This window comes from Lampetra fluviatilis, chromosome 41 (genome assembly GCF_964198595.1).
Source record: "Lampetra fluviatilis chromosome 41, kcLamFluv1.1, whole genome shotgun sequence".
Lineage (NCBI taxonomy): Eukaryota > Metazoa > Chordata > Hyperoartia > Petromyzontiformes > Petromyzontidae > Lampetra > Lampetra fluviatilis.
Window position 1 is genome coordinate 2,422,079 of NC_136315.1, and position 24,034 is coordinate 2,446,112.

At 50.0% G+C, this 24,034-nt stretch overlaps 1 protein-coding gene across 13 annotated transcripts in view; it reads left to right on the plus strand.

Annotated features, from left to right (window-relative positions):
• LOC144946434 (ankyrin repeat domain-containing protein 17-like) overlaps positions 1-24,034 on the plus strand; it is a 102,099-nt gene that overhangs the window by 42,118 nt on the left and 35,947 nt on the right. For 8 of the 13 annotated variants that reach the window (XM_078875287.1, XM_078875288.1, XM_078875296.1 and 5 more), the window contains exons 2-8: positions 9,031-9,172; positions 12,473-12,496; positions 15,097-15,253; positions 16,841-16,988; positions 20,806-20,953; positions 22,404-22,637; positions 23,526-23,620. In XM_078875287.1, the coding sequence (XP_078731413.1) occupies positions 9,031-9,172; positions 12,473-12,496; positions 15,097-15,253; positions 16,841-16,988; positions 20,806-20,953; positions 22,404-22,637; positions 23,526-23,620 (948 nt within the window). The remainder of the gene's footprint in view (positions 1-9,030; positions 9,173-12,472; positions 12,497-15,096; positions 15,254-16,840; positions 16,989-20,805; positions 20,954-22,403; positions 22,638-23,525; positions 23,621-24,034) is intronic. The other 5 variants (XM_078875291.1, XM_078875294.1, XM_078875297.1 and 2 more) reach the window with 3 other exon arrangements.

Consider the following 24,034-nt stretch of genomic DNA (forward strand, 5'->3'; position numbering starts at 1 on the left):
AGAATGCCAAGCTATGGGCTTTCAGCTCCAGCTTCCAGTAACAGGAAGCCACAGCAAAGATGTTCCTCTCATGCCCTTGGGCTGCCATTCCCAGGTACTTATCCCCCCTTTTCCCACTGATCCTCTAGGAGTTGGACAAAGTCAACAGGGGGGGGGGGGGCTTGTGGGGTGCTGATTGCACCCAACTGGCCCAGGAAGTCGAGGTTTCACAGACCTCATTGGGTTACTGAGAACATTTGACAGCTCCTTGCAAGATCAGACATGCTCAGCCAGAGAGGGGTCTTAGTCCAGGGATGCAGTGTGTAGTAATTAAGTTATAAAATTATGATCATGGGTTCTGGATGGAGTCGGAGCGTGTCGACGACGACCTGTGAAAACCAGTTTTGACACGGGTACAATAACTTAGATTAGCCTGCATGTAAAAACCGTGGATTTTAATGTTGACAATCGCTCGACTGGAATTTTGAAAGTGAATAAAAGTGACGCGTTTAGCACAGCGGTGCTGCGACGGCGATGGTTTGCGGCATTTCACGTGTCTGTTCTTAAAACCGAATGTGTTGATCTCAAAATCATTTTGAAATAACATCTGGCATTGTTGCCGTTCACCTGGTTTCAAAATATCGGGCACCCTCTTTCAGTGCACAGTTAAAGCAGGGATTGGGGGCGGCCCTGCTTTGTTTTGGTGAATATTGAGTGGTCAGTTTGGCCTCAACAAGAAGCTAGCAGATGGCACGCCATTGATATAGCATTCTCATTGCTGTGCCAGTGGCTGGGAAACGAGAGTGCTCACCATAGCGAGCTTCGTCCCCCGACCCTTGCTGTGCAAGCACGCTCTCGACCTCAAAAGCACCCCGCTGGTAGCCATGGATAATGAACGTAACGTTACAACCGGTAAGTGCAGACGTGACCGGTGAACCGTCTGGGAGATGAGCCTCTTGCCGCTCCCTTTAAGATCCCTGCAAGTGTAGAACCGATGTGCTGAACATGCACGTGTGCAGAAGTTGGTTTCAATTGAACATCGAATACTCAACCATTAGCTGCTGTGGTGTAAGGGGTTCGCACATTGCGCTTACACTCAAGAAGTCACCGCTTCAATTTCATCTTCCGGTGCAGCAGTTGAAACAATGGGGCAAGCGTATTCATGCTCTTCCCCCCTCCTCCCACCACCGTCTGTCCACCCAGCAGTATCAGCAGGTCACACGTGGTGGGGTAAAGTGTGGGCACGCCCTCCTCTTCCGAGGTTGCCCGGTCAGTGTGGATGAGTAGACCCTCCGAGAGCACCCTCGAGTGGAGACCCTTAACCTTAATTGCTAAATCACGAGAGTGATTTTTCTCTCAGGACACACACACACATTGCATGGAAGTGCAAATCTGTGCCATCTGCCGGCCCAGCCGCACAGCTTCCCTTGATGTAACGGGCGCAGTGTGGGCGTCCGGGGTCACGATGAGCATCTCGTCTTTGAATAAAACAAGCGCAGAGGCCTCATTCGCATAGTAAAAAGAAAATCTAAAACATCGCATCCAACACAAAAATACTGTGCTCCTTCTGAAGGACCGATCTGCAGCCCTTCCGAGTCTTTTAGCCACAGTTACACAGGTACGTTGTGTGTGCGAGTGCGGTGATGACCTGACGGCTTGACATCGATTCTCAGCCACGGCGAACATCCGTAGCGAGTGATGTCTGAACTCGTCCTCGGGCCCACCCGTTCCAACAACCTGCACTGACCAGCGTGGTGAAGTACGGTTAATCAACTCCCATAACTGACAGTGTGGGAAACACTTCATCCAGCAGTTGAGAGGGCTGCAAATTATTATTATTATAACACCACATTTCTAGGCAACTTGGTACCAAAATCAAGTGGTGCTTTTTCCGCACTTGTCAGGTGTTTGAATGTTCATGTGCTCCAGTGCAGAACAGTAATATAGTGTAGCGGTGCGAGTGGGGCGTTGAGTGGTAATTCAAAGAGAGTTCAGATGTCAAGAAATGCCAAGATTTTTGTTGAACTACAAACTCGCCGAGTTTTCCGCGACACATTGTTCTTCGTCCTTGTCGCACATTGCTGCCAACAGCCATTCATTTGGCTTTTGTTTCAAGGCTTTTCAGTGACCCGACTAGGCCTCAACAAGACAGGGTTATGATATTTAGTTGCGAGAGATGTAACTGTTGCAATTTAATTCAATTATCTTTTATTTTACCTTGCAGTGAATGCAGTGGCTCACGGATTGGCTGCAGAGGTCACGTAAACCATAATTCATACGGTGAAAGCTTGGTTCGCAGGACCAGTTATGTGCCTACAGGTTTACATTTCAAATCCACCGGCTGCCCTGGTTATTACTGCGGGGGTAAACCAGTTTTTCACCCGAATTTTAATGCTGGAAACGATTTTCATTGGTGAATCGATGCATTGCTCTGTGCCCAGTAGCTAGGTTTGCTTGTGAATTGCATAGTAGTGTTCCTGGATGAACACATAAAAATCTGTACGGAAATGCCGATCTCTTTTCCTTCTAGATTTGTTCTAGATTTGAAGCTTTCGTGACTGCAATGATTCATATTCTCAGGTTTTTTCGGTAAAGTCACGTAGGTAAAACATTAAAAGTAATGAAAATAAAATAAAACAAAACAAAAATAAAAATAAAATTCACGACGTTTCGGAGGCAACACAAGTCTCCGTCATCAGGTGGGACCGTCACAGCCAGATTAGCTGCATCAAGTGAAGCAATGATTCAAGATGTAATCCCTTATAAGCAAGTTGAAGGGGGGAGGAGAGGGGGGGGGGGAGTTCATCAGAATGTGGTAGCCAATGAATGGAACGTATCGGGAGGGAGGGGGGTGGGAGGGGGAGGGAGCCAACAAAACATTTGGCGACGGCTTGGACGCGGCTGCTGCGCACGCCAACACAATGGGCAGAAAGGGGGGAGGGGAGGTCTGATACACATGATAGAACAAAGGAACGAAAATGCCCATGTTTATACCAATGCAGGCTGAAAAATGAAGAGAGTACTGTTAAAAATAACTGGGGATGTTAACACTCGGTGAAGTAAATTAAAATAGTGCCTGTCAGATAAGATGGTCCAAAAAGTGTAATTAAGTCTTTTTTGCGTGGTTAATAACATCTTTCCAGTGATTACTGAGTTTGTACCCATCATCACGGTTGAAATTATGTCTGTGTTTGTATATTTGTATGGCTTCGTGTACAAACCTTTGATGGTAGCCAGGAGGCTTGCAGAGAACCTTGGTCTCGGAAAAGACAATTTCATGAGAGCCCGCCGAGTTGTAGCAATGATCGGCAACGGCCGAAGAATCAGTTCTGCCGTGTTTCAGATCTGACTTGTGCTCGCGGACACGATCAGCAACATGACGTTTTGTTTCTCCAATGTAGCAATCACCACAAATGCAACTCAATTTGTAGACTCCAGGATACTGTAAGTCAGGAACGACATCCTTCACAGATGGAATCAGATCACGGATTTTATGCACTGTGCTGAATCGGACTTGGATCTTATGTTTGTTTAGAATTTTGGAGATCTTTTTGGTCACGCCTGCTATGTATGGTAACGTGATAGTTTTGGTCGGAGTTTCATGTGGTTGTTTCTGTGTGGTGGGAGAGACAGCTTGGCGGATCTCTTTTCCATCGCATTTGCCATCGCTGGATGAACTCGCTGGCCTGTGAGGTCATGTTTTTGTGGTTACCCGTGTGGAGAGAGCACACAGGCAACATGGGCGAGCGAAATACGCACAATTGCACGAAACCACTGCGGGGGCCCCCCCTCCACTCCCTGAGAAAGTTTTTGCTGCCAAATTGCACGTTCCCCTGTGTCCAAATTGCACATTCCCATGTGTTTGGCCTAAATACGGGGCTTTGCTGATAGTGTCATTGCGATTCGTACAGGCCTGGCAAGAAAATAATCCCTCAATTATTATGAAAATGATGACACTTGTTTACCCACAAAAGCCTCGCCGTGTCTCAAGACATTTTTCCAGGAGGGTCCTGCCAGATCTTTCGCATTAGCGGAGTGATATTATTGCCGTGTGTAATCGCAATTGAGTAATATATGGGTCATTTTTCAGCATTGGGAGGAAACTGGAGTACCTGGAGGAAACCCACGCAGAGCAGCGGGAAGAGCATTCAATTGTCGGGATTCAAACCCAGGGAATTGTTACTGTGAAGACGAGTGTTTACCACTGCACCAGTCTGAGCCCAATAAAACGGGCATAGAATTTACTTTTGAATCCTAAAACTACGTTGATTTGCAACGGTTAAATGGCTGTTTTGTTCCATAAAATTTATATATTTTTGAGTGTCTGCCGTTTTCATCCCAATCGTATTGCAAATGTACTAACGGGGGCCATGTCATGAGATGGAGAACAGGGCCCTTGCAGGAAGCAGTGCATCACTATCGTGTTCTGGAAGCTGACGTCACAATGTGCTTCTGAAGTCCCTGCAGTGGCCTCCAATCCACGCTAGGCGGTGGCCTGTCTGTGTCTGTTCCTGCAAGGAGTTAAGCTCGGCGCAGTTTAAGCAAAACCCCAATGATCAGCACGGGGGAGGGAGGCCTCAATCCAATTGACAATAGGGCTGTACGTGCATATTCTCGCACGAATATTGGTTGTTTCCATTTTTTTCGTTAGTTTTTTCACGATAGTTGCCCATCCACAGGGATGTCATGAGTTGTCTTGCACGTAGACTCACTTCCGTCATAGGAATGTGGATTTTCCACGATGCGGCCCTAGCTGGAAGCAAGGAGATGAGCGCCGTTCTGCGTGCGTTTGAGCAGGACACCGCTGTGGCTGCCCGTGCAGTTGCTGGAGTGCTCAGAGCTGGGTTGGTCCCCGAGGTGCGAGCAACTCGTGTTGGCCCGCTAAGCCCTAAGACTCGGTGTATTCTCGGTGTTGAGGCAGCCGCTTAAAGCCGGTTAAAATAACCAGGGCGATTGTGCGTGCCGGGATTTTAAATACGTTGGCAGATCAATGTGCCATTTTTAAGGTGCCCGATACATTTTTGTTGACGATTTAAAATAGCGGCCCAGCGATTGGAATGTCTAGAAAAGCCTGCCATTTTCTGTCTGCCCGAAAGTTAATTTTCCCAGCGTACATTATTTAGCACATTACGTCAGCTTTACATAACCATTGCAATTCCATTTTGACCCAATGTTGTCACCGGGACCGCACTGTAAACCAGATGTTGCCTCTCAGCGGCTCTTCCTGTACGAATGTTTTATTAAAATAAGCAAAATGGCACGCGGCTCAAGGGTATACAATTGCAGATCATCCGTCCATTTTGCATCGGGTTTCTTTGCGTTCCTTTGCACATGGACCTAACGGCTGCATCATTTGCTGTGCTGCTCCTGCGTACAACTTGTGAATGAGTTGTGTACAAAAAGTCTCGCAATCTGGTACTGCTCTCTCAGAGGTTGTCGGCGAACTCCACAACTCAGACTTTTGGAACGTAGCTCATACTACAAGAAGGATATATGTGCTGTTCAGCCCAGAGGGTCACTGCTGCGAGTCGGATTCACACAGTCGCTCTGGAAACTTCCCATTGCGCAAACCGTACATCACGGCGCTTGCCCATTCTGGCTGCCCTGAGCCAAGGAGGGTTTGGCCGCTGGTTCTCCAGGTGGCAGTAAACTTCATGAACCCCCTCTTGACTCCTCAAGATAAGCGACAGCTCCGAATCATCTCTTGACTGATCCCCTTTGGATATTTCCACGGCAGTGATTGTCGTTATCGCTAGGTCCACCACAGCCGCTGCTTGTCTTGCTAAATTTGTAACCCGCGCAGTTCGTTTGCTATTGGTGAGAGGGAGAAATTCAGAAGCGCAGGATTCCACAGACAAGCGAGAAGGCAGCCAGAGCCTGCACCAACATTGTCCAAGCTCTGGCGTCCTCTATTTGGATTTTCGGCCGAATTCATTCACGAGTGTTTATACACGTGAGAGGAAAGCGGAGTACCCGAAGAAAACCCCTCCGCTTACAAGGGGGTTTACGCTCAATCCTCGTACATCATGGAATACAGTTGGATATTTACCAACTTGCTGTACTGCCACCACACTCTGGCAGGCCAGGAGATGGCGACCTCGATGGCCGCGGGCCTGGAGTGAGTTTCACGAATTTGTGAGGTTCGTCAACCCTCACCTCCACACTGCTGCGTTGCACGGCAAGGGAAAATTAAGCACCGGGGCCCAGCTGAGTGTAGAACCCGCACCGAACGGAGAGGGCCCTCGCCAATTGACATCTGGCAGTTCACCAGCATTGGTTCAAGAAAGTGTTGACTGCTTATAAGACAGCGAATGTGGGAACCAGTCCAGAGCCTCGCTTGTATTATTAAATCAATGCTGCTGAAGACATGCGGCTGATGGAATGTGTAAAAAAAAAAATATATTTTAATGGTGATGATGAGAGACAGATATGGGAAGGAGACACATTGTCAATGTATTAATGTTGAATGGCTACAGTCACGTGGTGCTCATCATTTGCGATCGTGTCAGGAAAACTCGTGAAATGAGCTGTGTGGATAAAATCCATTTGCGTTTGTACATTCCCCTCTGTAGAACAAGGGCTGCTCAGTCAAGGTAGATTGCGATTTAAATAAAACTTACCTTGAGCAAGTTTACTGTGGACGTCTCGAGCCATTGCTACTCTTGTACATTTAATTAGTAGGAGGTGGACATTAATGAGGAATTGTGGCTACAAGCTTGTATTACTCGTGATTGTTGGCCCATAATTGGTAATTACTCGCATTAATTGATGGCTCTTAATTTGTAATTATGGGTATAGGAGTTGCCAATGGGGGTAGCACCTCTGCCTTTGGATTACTCTCTCTGAAGAGACAATGTCAGACAAGGGTGAGCATCTGTGTTTGCCTCCGTATTCACCTTTCGCTTAATTTAGGATAAATAGGCATTGTGTTTAGTCAGCGTGTTAAGTCCCAAACCCACTAACAACAGTGGGATTGTCATCCAGCCCAGTTGAGGCTCAGCGGCAGAGCGAGCGGCTCGCAATCGGAACGTTGCGTGTTGGGTTGACTTGGCCCGTCATCCCTTTCTGTCTCCAGGGTCGATTACCATGAGCACCACTTTTTGGGAAAGTCCAGCGGTGGTTGTCCCGTGGCTAGACTCCGCCCCCACCATGGTAATGTGGAATTTCGATTGGCTGGCTCTGCTGGCCCCGTAACTGGTAGGCGAGCACCACCTCGACGCTTAATTGAGCAGAAAATTGCTCGGCAAAACACGCAAATAATCACGGCCTTGCCATTAACAATAAGTAATAAATAATCACGATCTTGCCATTCATAATAAATAATCGCGGTTTTGCCGTAAATTGGCGCTCCGGCGTGTCGTGAGCACCGTGCCACTCTCGGGCCCCCACAAGGGCTCACGGCTCAAACGGCGAAGTTGGTCCCAATTTACACAGCGCCGAGTATTGGCCGCGCTGCCCCACGCAGAGACTTGCGACGATGAGCGTGCCACCGCTGGGCGTGTGCGGTCGAAGCGTTGCCGTGCCGTCTGCCGCAGAATTGGCCCCAGTAGCAGGAGCCCTGCTGCGGAACATTTTTTGACGGTGTAGTCACCGACGAATAAGAACCACCATGTTCCCCGATGAACGACGCTGTCTTTTTGTTGGGGGGGGTAGGGGGGGGGAGTCGCGCGTTAATTGTGGAGACGCAAGTTTGTGAGCAGGTGCGATGGTCCCTCGCGACCGCTTCGCCGTTTTTTTCTGGGCTTTTGTTTAATTTTTTTTTTTGCCCGACCCCATTGCTTGGCATGCGCCTGGAGCAAGGGAGTCTTGAGCGGCACAGAGTTGCCTTTGTCGCCCCGTCCAAAATCGGTCGTGTGCAGACGGCTGCGGCGCGGTCCCTGCCGTGTTTGAACACGCGCTCGCTGCTGCCAGCGTGCCGCCGTGCGCGTACTTACGGCAAAGTCTGGGAAAGCCCGACCGTGTCGCTGCCAACGCGCCGTTCCTGGCCGCTGAACATGGCGTGCCACTCTTACATTCTTCTTGCGGCAGCGTTCAGGTGTTGCGTTTGTACGGTGGGTGACGGGGTTGGGGAAGGGGTCTGTTGGCTTCAGAGGGGAGCGTTCTACACAGCTGCCAAGTAAATGTGAACTTGCCCAAGTATGTATGTATGTATGTTGAACTTCTTTCACACCGTACTTAGCCAACCGGAGGTGCGGGGGGGAACAACAAACTAAACACAAAAGCAGTTCTAAAGAAATGAGTTTTCAGTGTGGATTTAAGTGTCTCGTTTGGGCAGTTTTTGCGGCCACTTTCTGTTTCCGGGGGGGGCCCCGCACATTTTTTTATTTAAGCGCCTTACGTTCTTGTCATGTTGCTGTTTATGCTTCGGAGGCAAAAAGAGGAAATACTGATTCTGGAGAAAAACACTCAACATTGTATTTGATGGACCTCTACGAGCCGTTTCCTTTGTACTGTGCCACTCCGTCTCCATTCTGTAGTGTTGCGCTGTGCGCGAGCAGCAGGGCGAGTGTGCGCGTATTGCGCAATGCATACAGCGGGGAGCGGTCGCGTAGTGGTTGTCCCGCGCTGTGCTGCAAGCCCGGCGACACGAGTCCCGATTCCCGCTTGCGATCGAGATCGGTGACGAATGTCCGAACTGGTCCTGGCCTTTACCCTAGGTCGACCCAGCCTTAAAACGAGTGCCCGGTCCGGTGCGTAAACGATCACCGCTGGGGAGACAAAGACGGCCGGGGGCGAGGCTATCCACACCACCCTCTCGTGTGCCGTTTTGGCCTTCATAGGCTTACAGGGGCAGTCTTTGTCTGTGCATTGTACGCTGTCGAAATGGCCAGTATTCCGAGCGGTGTGCGAGCTGTAAAATATACATGCGTTTCATCTTTCCTCGCCTACAGAGCGCGAGCAGTGGGCCTTGACAGATGAGCCAGAAGGCAAAACCGTGCGAGGCGACGCGTTTCTCATGGCTCGTTCCTGTGCACCCCCCCCCTCCATCCCCTCCTGTCTCCACCTCCCGCCGCCTTGTCCGCGCACCGTTGTCGTGGTCGCTCCGAGCAGGTGGAGTCCTTCATCCTGGAGCAGGAGGACCTGGAGAGCACTGCCTCCAAGCTGCTGCTGTCCAGCGTGGCCGACGGGACGGACCTGCGCAGTGTCGACCCCGAGACACAGGCCCGGCTCGAGGCCCTGCTGGAGGCCGCCGGTGAGAACGCACGCGAGCACGCGCGTGTATGCGTGCGCACGAGGACACGCGCGTGGACACGACACAGACGTGTGTACGTGTGGCACAAAGACAAGATCCTCCCCCCAACTGCTCCGTCGCCCCCCCTCATGTAGTTGTACAGACTGCCGGAGCACGCATGCACACCCCGCGTACAGCGCATATGCACGTGCAGTACGTCCTTGCACACGAAGGCGGCGTGTCTTGCCTTGTAAATCGTTGGTCAAGCGCTTGTCACCGAGCCACTCCAACACTGGCGCAAGGCTCGTAGAGATATCACTCGTGGACGATTACGTGCACGGCCTGAATTGCACCCAGGCTGCCGAGATTAACGCGGCGCGTGAACCGCTGCGACATCAATCCCCCCCCTTCCCACCCCCCCCCCCACACAACAAAGACGGAAGATCCTGCGCATAACCTTAACAGGCTGCTGGCACGTGATATGAGCGGGCATCTATAAAGGCCAACACGGCACACGAGGGGATGGGGAGCCATAAGCGCGCCCGCCACCTTTTTCTCCCCAGTCGTGATGTTTATACACCACGCCAGGTGCTGACTTAAGGCCGAGTCGACCTAGGCACGAGGCCCAAGATCGGTTAAGAGATATTCTTCGCCGATGTTGTCGGTTCATCGTGAGGTGTTTACTACTGCCCCAAAACAAAGACGAAGGCACACGGTGCACAGGGTATCCACCCATAGGCGGATCTCGTTTGCGAGTGCTGGTCAGGTGGTGGGAGCGGTGCGAGCACAAAACACACGCAGCCCGCGCTCACACGGAGCTGCTGCGCAAGAGGCTTTCGCACATCTGGTGCGCGCGCGTGATGTCCGTGGCGCGTTTGTGAGAACAGCACGGCCGTGCAATTACGCATGACCAAGGTTGTCCGTACATGGGGATTCATTTTATTATTCATCCAAAGAAATGCACCGCAGGAATTTCTATTTTTTTTTCATGGGTAACGTTTAATAATTAAGATTAATGATTTCTACAGAGTACTTGTCCCTATTCTTCCAACATAATTAGATTTTTGCTCTGGTGTGCAACCTCTTCAACTGATTGACGAGCTGAAACAATATTAATTGGCGCCTTGTTAAACGCTTGTGCACAGCTTGAAAATTACATTTGTTTGGCTGCATCGGGTGGTGGAGGGTCATACAACAGAAATTTGGCCAGATCGTCACGTGCCCGAACGCAATGTACAATTAATCACGGTCCTGGCTGTGAAAACCTACGTGTTCAATAAAACATTTTTGGCCGGGCCTTCTGAATCTTAATTTAAAATTAAATTTCACAAAAATCTCGTTGAACACGCACATCCTATATCAACCGAGTCAAGACCGGTTTACTTTGCAAGTTGTGACATTGCTCCTCATTTAGTAGGAGTGACATCATTGGTACCAGTCCACGTGGTGGAGCCTTATCTGCCCGTGCCACGCTAGTTCACAATTGCAGGAAGACGCAAACCGCGAAAGGAAACGGCTATCCTATCTTGTAGCTCTCCACCTACCCTGGGCGCCGCCGCCGCGTGTCCCTGGGCGGTCGCGCGAGTTTGAAGCTTCGCTTAACGATAAACAAAAAAGACTCGTGGCCGAGCGCACCGCTATCGCGTGCTCGGGTGACGTCACAGCATTCTATTGAGAATGTAGAGTAGCGCTGTCCGATTAATTATACACTCGATGATTCCTCAACCAATCGGATGATTCCTCAACCAATCGGATGACACTAACATAGTTGTGGAGGGGAGGGGAAAAAAAAGTCTCGCTTCTATTCCCACATGTGCCACTGTACGGGGGGGGGGGGCGATGGGCGGGCCCTTGGTGACCTCATTGGTGACCTCACTGGTGACTTCATTGGTGACCTCAGTGGCACGTTGCTGCGTCCCACTGGGCGGCCTTCAGGAGGCGGGCCGCCGTGTTTGAAGGGGCCACATTGTCGACCAAAGAAAATAACAACGCAAGCATGCGCGTGCTTTATCGTTAGTGCTCGTGCACCACTTCTAATTTGGTGCCACCAAATTGTTTTAAGTTTGATATCAATATAGTAGCCCATTGCCAGTTTAGTCCATTAATTGCCATTATTGGCGAAGTATCCCAGCTCTAATTGTAATGTGTTTATAGTGACATAATGAGTTTCTCTTCATCATGACTTCGTTATCAAACCTTTCAAGGTTTTTTTTGTTTGCTAAAATTATCAAAGCTTTAAGTTTAATCGCACAAACCGGGGAAACACGCGGCCTCTGTCTGCCACATAGGGCGGCTTGTTTGATTTTCACTCTTGAAGGAGAACCACAATTGGCAGATGTTTTCCTGGCCACGTGCATTGTCAATGGAATAATTGTCTTGCCGTACGGGGACGCATTGTTTCGCGTACCTGTGTGCACGTTCATTCCTAACGCTCATTACCCATTGCCGAGAACCGAACTTCAAAGGAGGGGTGAATCGTTAGCTGTTGATTAACGGTGCATCAATGAATGGAGGGCGCTGGTTCGCGCAAGCGTGTTTGGTAGTAACGGCCGTGCTCGGGAAGAGCTGCAGAAAAACAGGAATTTTGCTCGCAAGGCCTTGCCAGCCACGGCTGCCACCACCGCCGCTCTGCAGCGCTGCAAATCTAGCTGTAGAATAATAATGGGAACATGAAAAGCTTGCCCCGATTTCAGAACTACGAATGCCAGAGGTATTCCGCAGGGTTGGTTCGAATGGATGAATGTTGCTGTGCAATTGTTGTGGCGTTTTTAAATGGTAGGAGGGGGGAAAAAAAGATCCTTTCTACCTCCTCTCTCACTGTTGTCTTCTTATGGGTGGTACTGTTGTAATGAGGGAACTCGCATGCCTGTATTTGCCCACATGCAACATTCAAACGCTGGATTGTGTAATGTTAAACGCGCTGTTGCATTATTTTGTTAGTGAATATAAGCATCTTGATGTTAAATGTTTCTCTCCATTTTTGGTAATTGCAGCTGTTCGAATAATCACATTTTAGTGTTTCTAAATGATAATAGCACGAAAAGATGCCGTTAGAGTAAATACAAATTATTGCCTACATCTTAAAACCTTCAATCAGATTAATGTTTAGCTTCTCTCTTGCGATGGCAATGTAATGCCGTTGCATGCACCTCGCTACCATTTCACATGGAATGCTTTGCAGGATTTTTCACGTTCTGCAAATCTCTGCAGGTTACGCAATGACAAACAGCGTGCAGGCGATTTCTAGAGGGGGGGTGTGACTGTGCGTATGCTAATTTGGCCCCGAGTTTAAACCTCGTATCATTCTCTCCTCTCTCTAAGACTGCGAGTGGGCCGACATCTCCGGTATGTAGCCCAGCAGCACGGGGGTTTGGTTACGGGGATGGACGCACGGCCGACGTTGTGCCCGCTCACGTGGGTTGTGTGCGCGTGCGCGCGTGCGCTGTCTGCTGCCGGCTTGCGGGTGTCAGGTTGCCTCCACGATAGCTGCACGCGCTGGGCGGCTACTCCTCCGGGTGCCTTGTCTCTCAAGCGCATCTTCTCCCCCATTCAGCATCCATCGGTCTTGCACGGCAGCGCTGGCCGTTAGCAAACCTATCCCCCCCCCCCCCCCCACTTTAATTGAATTATTGATTCATTTGCATCGTACGCCGCTTGGTTCAGTTGGCGCCGTTAACCGAACCCCCCCCGGCCCCTGTGGGGTATTCCCCACCATCGCTACACCTCACCGGTAGTGACAGCGATTGCCCTCCTCTCCTGTCTCCGGCGGTCCCCCACTCCCCCCCCCCACCGGTGGAATGATGTCACCCTGCGGCAGTGGTGTCTTTTGCGTGACAATTGCTGTTCGCCGTCCTTTCCGCGTAATAACGTTACGGAAACGAAACACGAGACGCCGATGTTTGCAGTCGCTTTGCTCTGCGCGCCGGCGTCCAGGACGAGGCAATTATGTCGTGCGAAGGAAGCCCCCTTGTGTGTGTGTCCACGCTAACTGGCGGATGTACAGTGCGCCGTCTCGCTTGAGTATACTCATCTTCATAATTTGAGTGGCATTGATTGAGGGCTTTAACAGTGTTCCTAATTGGTATGGGCATAACGATTCGCTAACCCCCCCCCCCATCACCCCCTCAATCTCACCGACAAGAAATGCCATGAATTGTCATGATCCAGGGCCAAGATTTGAATCGTTTATCAGAATGTGATTCTTACGCAAGCGATTCGACGCCTAAATCTTGAGATCTTGAGCCTTAAGCATCAATATTAATTGATGCATTGTTCCAATGCTGCTGATAATCTGCATTCCCAGAAGACCTTGGTGGTTAATGTGCAAAAATATGTTTACTTTAATGTTTTGTGGAAGGAGAGGAGGCAACAATTTTTGCTTTCATTGTTACTTTTATTCTCCACAACAATATCTTGTGGTTATTTTGTGTTATTGACCCCTTTCGGTAAAGGTTACGGTCGTTTAAGCTGTGACTATGCATCAATTTGTCAATTAATATCAATCCAGAAGCTTGCAATACGTGGGTAGAATTGTGTTGTGCTTGATGCGCTCACATCGCTCATGCTGCCACCAGAGGCGCTGTCCGGCAGTGCAGCGTTCATCATCGCCGTAACCCCGTGACAAATCCTCTCATCCAAAGCACTGTGGATCCGTTACGTCGTGAACATTTCATAAGGAAGGCTGTGTTGTTTTTTTGTTGTTGAGAATAATGGAGCATTGTTAAAGCCCCTATGTCGGTCGAAAATGAAATGTTGTACAAAATGATTCGGTTGCATAATGTGTTCTGCACACGGTACAAAATGCATACGTGATGTGATATTGCTATTAACGATGGGGCATGATGGGTTTTGCGGTGCCTCTACCCTCTGCGTGGTGGTGGTGGTGGTGGTGGGAACATCTGGCAAGGGTAGCAATCGCCAGGCTGTGTTGTCATTTCTCAATTGGCTATCCTCATAATTGTTTTTTTACCCTTCTATCTGGCAACAAAACTGACACCTTTTTTACAAGGAGTCATGTTTACATAGACCACAATACCTGCAGTCATAATGCAAAAAAATATATAACTCTGATAATGTGCACTGTCCTTGAAGTTGATTGGTCTCACATGGGTTGTGAGACTAGGCTCTAAGGAAAGCTGTCTCGGGTGTGGACCAATCAACTTCAAGGACAGTGCATACATTATCAGAGTTATGTTTTTTGTTTGCATTATGACTGCAGGTATTGTGGTCTATGTAAACATGACTCCTTGTAAAAAAAAAGGTGTCAGTTTTGTTGCCAGATAGAAGGGTAAAAAAACAATTATCATATTTTTACTGGCAAATGAGGCTCCAATGGTTGGCTATCCTCGTCATGCCACAAAGGACATTACCCTGATGAACTGCCGCGGCAGCGTTGACCACTGCCCCCACCTATTGTTTTTAAACAAATACATTTGGTGAGACCATTGCTAAACGATCACAAGAACGCAACGCAGGTTTGTGTCTTTTTGCGGATATTAGCAAAACCGTTTCGCTTGAACACATTGAGTTGTGTGCCGCTGGCTCTCATTTTCTCATTACTTAATGGTAAATTGCACTTGTCACGTGAACCTATTAACTTTTTACACCGTATTATGTGAATTTGAGTGTGTACGGGCGTGCGGTCATTGCAACTGGTCACGGACTTGTTGTTACCGCAGCTTGGGTTGGATGCTAACCGCTGACACGTTTTCATGTTTATGTCTTCTTGTGTGTGTCGTGCGTATGCCTGCCTGCCTGCCTGCCCGCCCTACTAACGCCTGCCGCCCTGACCGCTGTGTGGCGAACAAACAAAACCGTGAACATCGCGTGGGAATTACTCGGGGGGCCTTTGTGGGATGGATGGGGTTGGGTTTATTTTTTTTTCGGGTGGGCATGAACACGGCACATGAATGACTGCTGCTGCCGCTGGGCTTGGCTAACAAAAGGAATTGGCAAACTGTCCACGGCCGATGGCAAAGCCTTCACAGATCCGGAGGTGCTGCGCCGCCTGACGTCGTCCGTGAGCTGTGCGCTGGACGAGGCGGCCGCCGCGCTCACCCGCATGCGTGCCGAGACCGCCGCCGCCACGGGCCAGCCGGACAAGTGAGTGTCACTCGCGCCCCTCCTCCCGTTCCTGCCGCCCCTACCGCCAACTACCAGCACCGACACCGCCTCCTCCCGCTGCTATCACCATGACTGCTGCCACCACCGACACTGCCACCACTTCTGCCACCAACATCACCACAACTATCGCGACCACCATCACCAACACCGCTATCGTCACAGCTACCACCGTCATATCACGTCACTGGCGCCACCACGATCGCCATCACTGCCGCCAGCACCACCATCACATCACTGCCACCCCAATCGCCAGCGTGCTTAGAACTACGCCATGCAATTATGTTAAGTGATCGTTTAATTTACGATTATTTGATTTAATAACTCGACTAATCGCGTAACTCGAACATTGTTGGAAAATAGTCTCACCTCTGTTCTTATGTACCCGCTGGATTGGAGGTGATGGGCAGTGGCTCGGTGATGCCATCGGCATCATCAGCCGCGTCACGCAGGACGTCCTCGTAGGGGGTTTCCTGCCTTCGGGGGGAGGTGCCAGGGTGTGACGACAGTCGCCGCTTTTTAGCGGCCGGAGTAATCAGTCACTCGAAGTAGCTGGTTACAATTTTGTTTTGCTTAAATCAACGTTGCGATTAACTTATCGTCCCAGCTCTTTAAGTGAGACTTTTTTTTGGCTTTAGAGAAGTTGACGTTTATTTTGTTTAACCCGGTGAGAACTCGAGAGACAAGCTGGAAGTAGTAGGGCAGCAGGGTGGTGCAGTGGTAGCGCTTGTGCCGCACAGCAAAGCAAGTCCTGGTTTTGGTTCCCGACTCGGGCACCTCTCTGTGGAGTTGGTTACCTCTGGATTTTCCAGTTTCCTTCCAAAGCCAAAAAAAATAATAAATGAAATGTAACTGCCATACCTGTCAACCCATACAGTTTACCCGTATTCTTGTGCAGGGAGTTTTCAGATCCATATCACGTACAGCCGTTTCAATACGGGTCTAGAAAATGGTCTTTGGTTGTGTTTCTCCCTTGTGATGGGACTTGATAGGATGAACGTTGAGATTTATAAGGGCACGAGGTGACCAGTAAGCTCTGAATTGGTCTGTAATAAGGTCGGCACTGATAAGGGGTTGACAGGTATGCACTGCTATTGGTCAAACATCTCAATGCAGAAACATTACCTTAAAATTACCCTATTTGGATTACACGCAGCGGCAGCATCTCCCCAGATTACGAAAACTAGTCGGGACCCTCCTGATAGTCTTGAGATTCGATGAGGCTTCCTGGGTAAACAAGCGGAATCGTATTAATAATGAAGAAGCCTCATTTGCACGAGTGACCTGGGAAGACGGATTTGAGATGCGCGGAGGGTTGCGCGCGGTGCTTACTAACGGCGGGTCTGTGTGCGTGCGTCTTGTGTGTGCGCATGTGTGTGTGTGTGTCTGCCGATCTGCATGCCTGCATGTCTGTGTGTGCGTATTTCAATCTGCGTGTCTGCTTGCGTGTGCGTGCCTGCGCGCGTGCGTCTTGGGTGTCTGCGTGCGTGCGTGCGTGTGTGTGCGTGATTCCGCGTGCGTTTGCGTGTTCCCCCGCGCGTGCTTGCGTGTGACTCGTGGCGCGAGCAGCCGGAGCCTGGCGGAGGCGTGCTCGGACGGCGATGTGAACGCGGTGCGCAAGCTGCTGGGGGAGGGCCGCAGCGTGCACGAGACCACGGAGGAAGGCGAGAGCCTGCTGTGCCTCGCCTGCTCCGCCGGCTACTATGAGCTCGCTCAGGTTCGTAGCAGCCACCATCGGTGCTGGTCACCCTTACGGATTGATAGTATAAGTATTGTTTTTGATAGAGAGCGCCCTGTTTACACCTCATTCTTGCTACTCAAATGTCTTACTGCTCTGTCCCATCCCGTCCTCTTACCTCCCCATCTCGACCGTCCCCCTCGGTGCCTCCTTCGCCCTGTGCCCAGTTTCGCTCTCATTCCTTTTCCCTTCTTGCTCGCCTCCACAGGAGCCCACGCCCACTGCAGCACACACAGCAATCGTCTTCACTGACCTGCTCCTGTTCCTCCCTTCAAACAACCCCCATCTCTTCTCCCTTCCCCATCTTACTGCAACTTCCAGCTACTACCAGGCCTACCCCAACCCCTATCACTACCCCAGCCCCTCCGTAACCACTCCCACGGCCCTCCTAACTGTCACCATAACTACCCCACCACTTTTAATAACCTCTTTATTTTAATCACAATCATCTTATGTACAGTTGTATAATTGCAAAGTGCCTTGAACTTGAGGCGCTATATAAATGTAGATAAGATAAGAGCACATTGCATGCGATGAGCGACTTGGATCTCGTCTCTAATGTTTGAAAGGGCACCCTCAGTGGCAGCTGTTCCATGTGTGGTAGATTCTCAGGCAGTCTGGATAATCTTTTTTAGTCGTACACGTCGTGTGCGCTTGGTTCATGCAGACCTCGATGCCACTGTCGAACTTGCACGCACCGCAACGGCAAGACCAACAAGAAATTTTGAACGGAGTCTTCGTACCGATTCGCGAAAATACATTGAATTGTGTTGGAATCATCAGAAGACAACTTTCAATAACGATGCTGTCTGAGCAAGCCTGTTGATGCGACACCCAATGTCGAAACCAGTCCAGGGTCTGCTTGTGTTGAACCACTGCTGCTGACATGCATTCCCAGAAAGCTGTGTATTTTCTTACATACAGGCACCGACATCTGAAGGAGGCTGATTGCCTGCCTATTTAGTTTGCAACTTTTCCTCTCCACAATGTCACTCGTGATTATTTAACATGTACATTTTCGTAGTCAATGTTATGATTCCAAATATTATTTTTGGCTTACGGGCCTGCAATGACCGAAGCATATCTCTGTCATTGGGAACCCTCCACGACTCAACACAGGTGCATAGCGTAATTGTCGCGTGTACAATCGTTTCACTTACCAGTTACCATTTCAGCTCACCCGGGTGAGTTGTAGTAGAACAGTTCTCACAACCACATTTCTGCCATGTCTGGTTTTGGTTTAGCTGTGAAATTTTAGTGTTGTGGTTCATGCTGAGCCCTTGTACAAATGTGGCATGTACCCGACGCTTGAATAAGCGGTGCTTTCGGGCGAGCTCTGAATAAACTCGGGCAGGTTAAATTGCGCCCTAGTCCACACTGTTCCAGTCGCTGTTGTGACTGTGGCCCATTGATCCAAGCGACGGGTGAGTTTGTGTGCCCCCGCGTACCCCTTTTGTGGCGCCCATGCTTCCGCACACCACGTCGGCGCCCTCTTCAAACACGAACATTAACGCCCTGTCTGGGGAAGTCGGCGCAGGTTTAAATCACGTTCGCATATCTGCTATTTGCTATTCTCGCCCTATAAATCAAACGGCGGCTCCCCGTGTCGCTGCCGGATGTGCGTGTGCATGTAAATAGAATGTTAATGTAAATGCGCCGCGCATTTATATGCATCATTGGAAATGACCTCTGTGCTCCCATGGACTGAAATGGCATTACGAGGCGCGTGCAAGGGTCTGTTTGCCACTCACTCCGGGCAGACTTAAATGTTGATTACGTTGTTATTCTTTAATTGCACAACATTTCCTGATTTGATTAAGGAGAAAATTAATTGATCGCAAGGCTGTGCGGTCATGTTTATTAGTGTCAGTGTTGGCGTCTGCATCTGTTCTGTCATTTTCCAACGGCGGGCATTCACTAATCTCATAGTGATAAAGCACTTTGCTGCAATTCGATGAATTGCCACATTTTAGGTTCGCAATTCCATTCGAAATGTTATTGTTCTACGTCTCAATTTCACCACCCCGTTTATATTGGCTGTCACGTTTGCGCCGTTCGCTTGCAAATATAACCTTGACGAATCGATGGGTAGATGCGTACCTGCTATTCGGTGAACGGCTCGCAATGGTGTAGGCGCTGTCGACGCCACCGTGGTGCCGATGCTTCAACCAGTGATGCCATGCAGCGGTGTGATTTTTTTCACGCCACGTTTTGTGGAAGATGTTTTAGTGCAAATCGCCTGAGTACGAAGCACCAGGCGTGTGTAGACACAAAGCCCAACAATCCCTTCGGTCTACACGGGAGGGTGGCAGCTGCTGGTTTTTTCTACCGATTTTCACTTTGCATTGTGAGTGTCATTTTTATACCGTTCCACAGGCAAAAATGATCAGAATAGCAAAAAAAAATCTGATTAAAAGTGACGTACGCCGATTGTGAAAAGAAAAAACATTGACATGATGCACTTATCAAAAAAGAAAATATTTAAAACTTTTACATTGTACACTCCCAGCGACAGCCTGTTCAATGCAGATATCAGAAATAGTTGATGAGGAGTGTTAACCCAAGTCAAGTTGTCGAGGACAGTCTTGTGTTAAACTTGTTATTGCTGTGTCCTATCGGCCAGGTACAACGTCAGAAAGTGTTTGTTTAGTCTCGCAAAGGCAACCCCGGTTGACCTTTGTGTCGCTGTTTATTCAAACCTTATTTAAGGGTGAGCCATTCGTTTTGATTATTTAACACGATGAGCCTGTTTAAAAACATGTGGGCCTGTATTCTTGGTTCTTTCGGTAAAGTCACGTAGAAGGGAAATAATAAAAATTACAAATACACTTTATTTTATTTTATTATTTTCCTTCTATGTGACTTTACCAAAAGAACCAAGAATATGAATCCCTGCAGGCACGAAAGCTTTAAATCGAAATGTGGGCCTGTATTTCTAGTCGTGGGTTCAGCTTGTGCCTGGTGCTGGCTCCAGTGAGCCGGCTGAAAACCGTGCTTTACTTGAGAGCTTGCTATGAAGACAGTCCCAGCCACGCTCTGCTCAGGATTTCCTTGAGCAAGCCATCGCTTGACTCGGGGCTCGTACGCATCTATGGAAGCAACTCGGTGGTGCAAGCCTGAGCTGAACTGTGTCATAGGCCAAGCCATTACTAAGAATATGGCCCTGAGGTGGGATTGGTGATGGAGACTGCTGATGGAATGGCGGCCAAAGGAGCCAATGTATGCAAGAGGATGACCACCACCACCACGGAGACTTGAGCCATGAGATCGGTTCATGTGCAGGGGTGCAGTGGATTGTAGCAGCACTGGACTCGTGAGGGATGGCATTGGCGTGGGGAGGCCTCCATCCAGCAGTGGATGGATGATGGCTGCTAATGATGAAGACAATGACATTTTTTGGAAATGTGTTAGTTTCAAAATAATACAGCTTCTGAATCGACGCTTACATTGCCACGTTTATGATTTGGATGCAAATAATGTGTGCAAGATTACATTAATCACAATTTATACAAGTACACGTTCATACACTAAGGATAGTAGAGCAAATAAAATCGTACAACAACGTTCAGAAAAAGGAAAAAAAAACAACACAAAGAGCACAAGAATATGTTCTTGAATCAGCAATCTCGATCGTGAGAATCCATCAAATCGCCGGAGATGCGGCAGGGGGCAATTGTGCCACTGCGTCGCGTCGCTGAGTTACGTTTCCAGGTCTGTGTGTGTGTGCGTGTGGTGGCGGTGGTCGTTGGTGCTGTCCCCCGCGGTGCTGATCGGTGCGCGGGCGCGCCGGCTGCAGGTGCTGCTGGCGATGCACGCCAACGTAGAGGACCGCGGCGTGAAGGGTGACATCACGCCGCTCATGGCGGCTGCCAGCGGCGGCTTTGTGGACATCGTGCGGCTGCTGCTTGCTCACGGCGCTGACGTCAACGCGCAGTCCTCCACCGGTGAGCTGCGGCGGCAGAAGCGGCAGCAGCTGCGGTGCGGGATCCCACAAGGCACAAGCGCGTTGGCTTGGCAGGCGGCAACGCATGTGCTGTGTTCTAATGACTAACCCCGTTGGCAGGCAACTAATTTGGACCAGCTTGGGACACTGTGACCCCTTCTTAACCTGCGTAATTGTTGGGCGGTGGGCAATGTTGGAGGGGGGGGGGTATGAGGCGCGAAACCGCTGGCCCTGTGGAGATGATTAAAGTTTAAATGGCTAACGACTCGTGTTTTGCTTGTGTTGTGATCGCCGTCCCATGGCCGGTCGAAGGTCTCCGTGTGGGAAACGCACCGCTGCCTGACATTGCCTAATTATGAAAATTTACCGACGGGAGCCACGTGCCAATATGAACTGCGACAGAAGTTCAGCATACGTACGTTACCAAAACCACCACCCATTGGTCGCGCGGCAAGCGCCGTCCCCAGAATCTCGAAGTGGCAGGGCTGGAGACTGTAAACCGAGGACTTTGAGCTTAGAGTGGGGGGCAGGGGGGGGGACAGTAAACCTGAGAGCCAGCAGTAGCTGTAGGCAGTGCTTAGGATGAAGCAAGTCTTTCGTCAGCAAGATGCTGCTCGTGATGGATAGCTTCCCTGAGAAAATGCCCCCTGTAAACAAGAAAACGTACCCCCATCGCGTATTTACGGTATTTCCGTTACGTAACAACCGCACTGGCCGCGCCATCTGTACTACATTAGTTTACCCAGTACGGCGAGCTTGCTACACTGAGGCCTTGATTCTATGTTGCCAGCGCAGCGTGCATTGGTGACGGCGCGTGACCCCACACGTTTGCCTCGGCCGTAGGTCCGCATGGCAAAGGAATTGTTGTAGCTCAGCCTCCTCCCTTTCCATTTCATGCCGAGGGTGAAATGGGCGCAGGCCGGAGTGGGAGTGGATGGTGTGTGCGGAACTCGGATTAACCAAACAAAAGCTGCTTTGGCAACAATGAACCCGTGGACTTTGAAAGCTCCACGTGAGGCCACCCTACATTGTCAAACACGCACGTACCCCATTCCGAGCCATCCTGTAAACATTTCGAGGAGCGCCGACAGTTAATTCGTTAGGCAGGCAAACGTGTGATTGGTGTTCTTGGCTGGGCTCGCTGATAAAATGCATGCCGTCTGCTTTCACAGTGGACGTTTGAGATTTCGTGACGTCGTTCGCAAGAGTAGGCCATCGTGTGCCGGTGTCATGGTCCAAATTTCCCAAATGTGAAGAATCGCACTGTGAATGACTCGATTAGAATTACACACATCATCGCCCTCCTCGTGAAAGAGCCGTGACACTCGGTGAGGGTGTCGAGAGTAGACGGGTGTAAAATTATTACAATAACAAGATGCAAAAATCGCTCCGACACGCTAGTCCCACCTGACCCCCCCCATCTTTTCCTGCGCACTCGGTGTTGTCGGCAGGCAACACGGCCCTGACGTACGCGTGCGCCGGCGGCTACGTGGACGTGGTGCGCGTGCTGCTGGAAGCTGGCGCCAACCTGGAGGACCACAACGAGAGCGGGCACACGCCGCTGATGGAGGCGGCGAGCGGCGGCCACGTGGAGGTGGCACGCCTGCTGCTGGAGCGCGGCGCCGGCATCAACACGCACTCCAACGAGTTCAAGGAGAGCGCCCTCACCCTCGCCTGCTACAAGGGTACGTTGCCGCCCGCTACGCTCTCCGTTTGTCCGGGCGGCGGGCGCCAGAGCTGCGCGCGGATCCACAGGACGGTTTTCTTGGTCGTTAGGATCGAGAGGTGAAGGCCCTGCCGTGACGACAATGAAGGCCCTGCCGTGACGGCAGGGCCTTCACCGAAATCCTCTCGATCCTTCTCTGTTCTCTGCCCTCCTCTTCGTAACCAAAAAACACCGCCCCCTTCCTTCCGTCATCTGATTATTTTCCCTTCCATTCCCTCCTTTTACGTCCTTATTCGTCAAACACTTGTCCCCTCGCAAGAATGAGTCCCAATCCATCTGCTTTCTCTCCCCTTGTGACAACTTGCACGATCGTTTTTTCTTTCGTTGATGCCGTGCATGAGGGCTCATTGGGCTTCTCTGTCCAGCTTACTCTGGCCAGCGATTGGGTGTTATTGTGACAAACGTATTCTGCAGGCCATGGGTTACAAAGTGTGTCTTTGAGAACGTACTTTACCAATAACGTACGAGTCCCTTCGTTTTATTGATCGAGTGCCTCTTGATTTCTGGAACAATCCATTTCAGAAATTTGGACATTTGGGACATTGGATGAGTTTTTGAAATGTGTACAATAGACGGTAAAGGCAATTGCGCAGGTGTACTCTTGGCTCGGAAGGCAGTATTTGAGAGGGTGTTGAGATACACGTTACATAATGGAACAAACCCGAAGGACCGAGCCGGCGTTTCTCATTGCAATTCTGCCAGTGTTTGTCGTGTGCTTCTGGCAGCGCCTCACGCTCGTGCGTCCTTGGCTTCCACCCACCTCTTTATCGGGTGCCGGTGTTTGGGTTGTGACGATAAAAAAAAATGCTATGAATGCCATTATTATTTTTTTTTCTTTCTCCTGCAGGCCACCTGGAGATGGTGAGGTTCCTCTTAGAGGCCGGAGCTGACCAGGAGCACAAGACGGATGAGATGCACACAGCTCTGATGGAGGCTTGCATGGTGGGTGGTGGCGGTGGTGGCGGTGGTGGCGGCGGCGCACATGCACATCAGCGGAGGCCACACACGAGAGCGGTGGCTCCAGGCCAGCTGTGTTGGTGCACCGCATAACGAACGACAACACAATTAGAGCAGAGGACTGTTTTGAAAAAGAGATTTCCTGCAGAGCCGTTGTGTCCATCCACAGTGGCAAAGTGTAACGTTTTTCTGTGATTGGTTTTAGGGTTATTGTTTTAAGCTCGCCGGTAATCTAAAGAACTCTCGCAACCAAATTTAGCAGCAATTAGATTTTATGTTTTTTTCTTGAAACTGTGCCAAGCATCTTGAGGAAATCCAGGAAGTCGGAATAAAATGCAGGAAGTCAGAATTATTCTTTGGCTGGGGCCACCTTAGATGACTTCCTGCATGTTTTTCTGA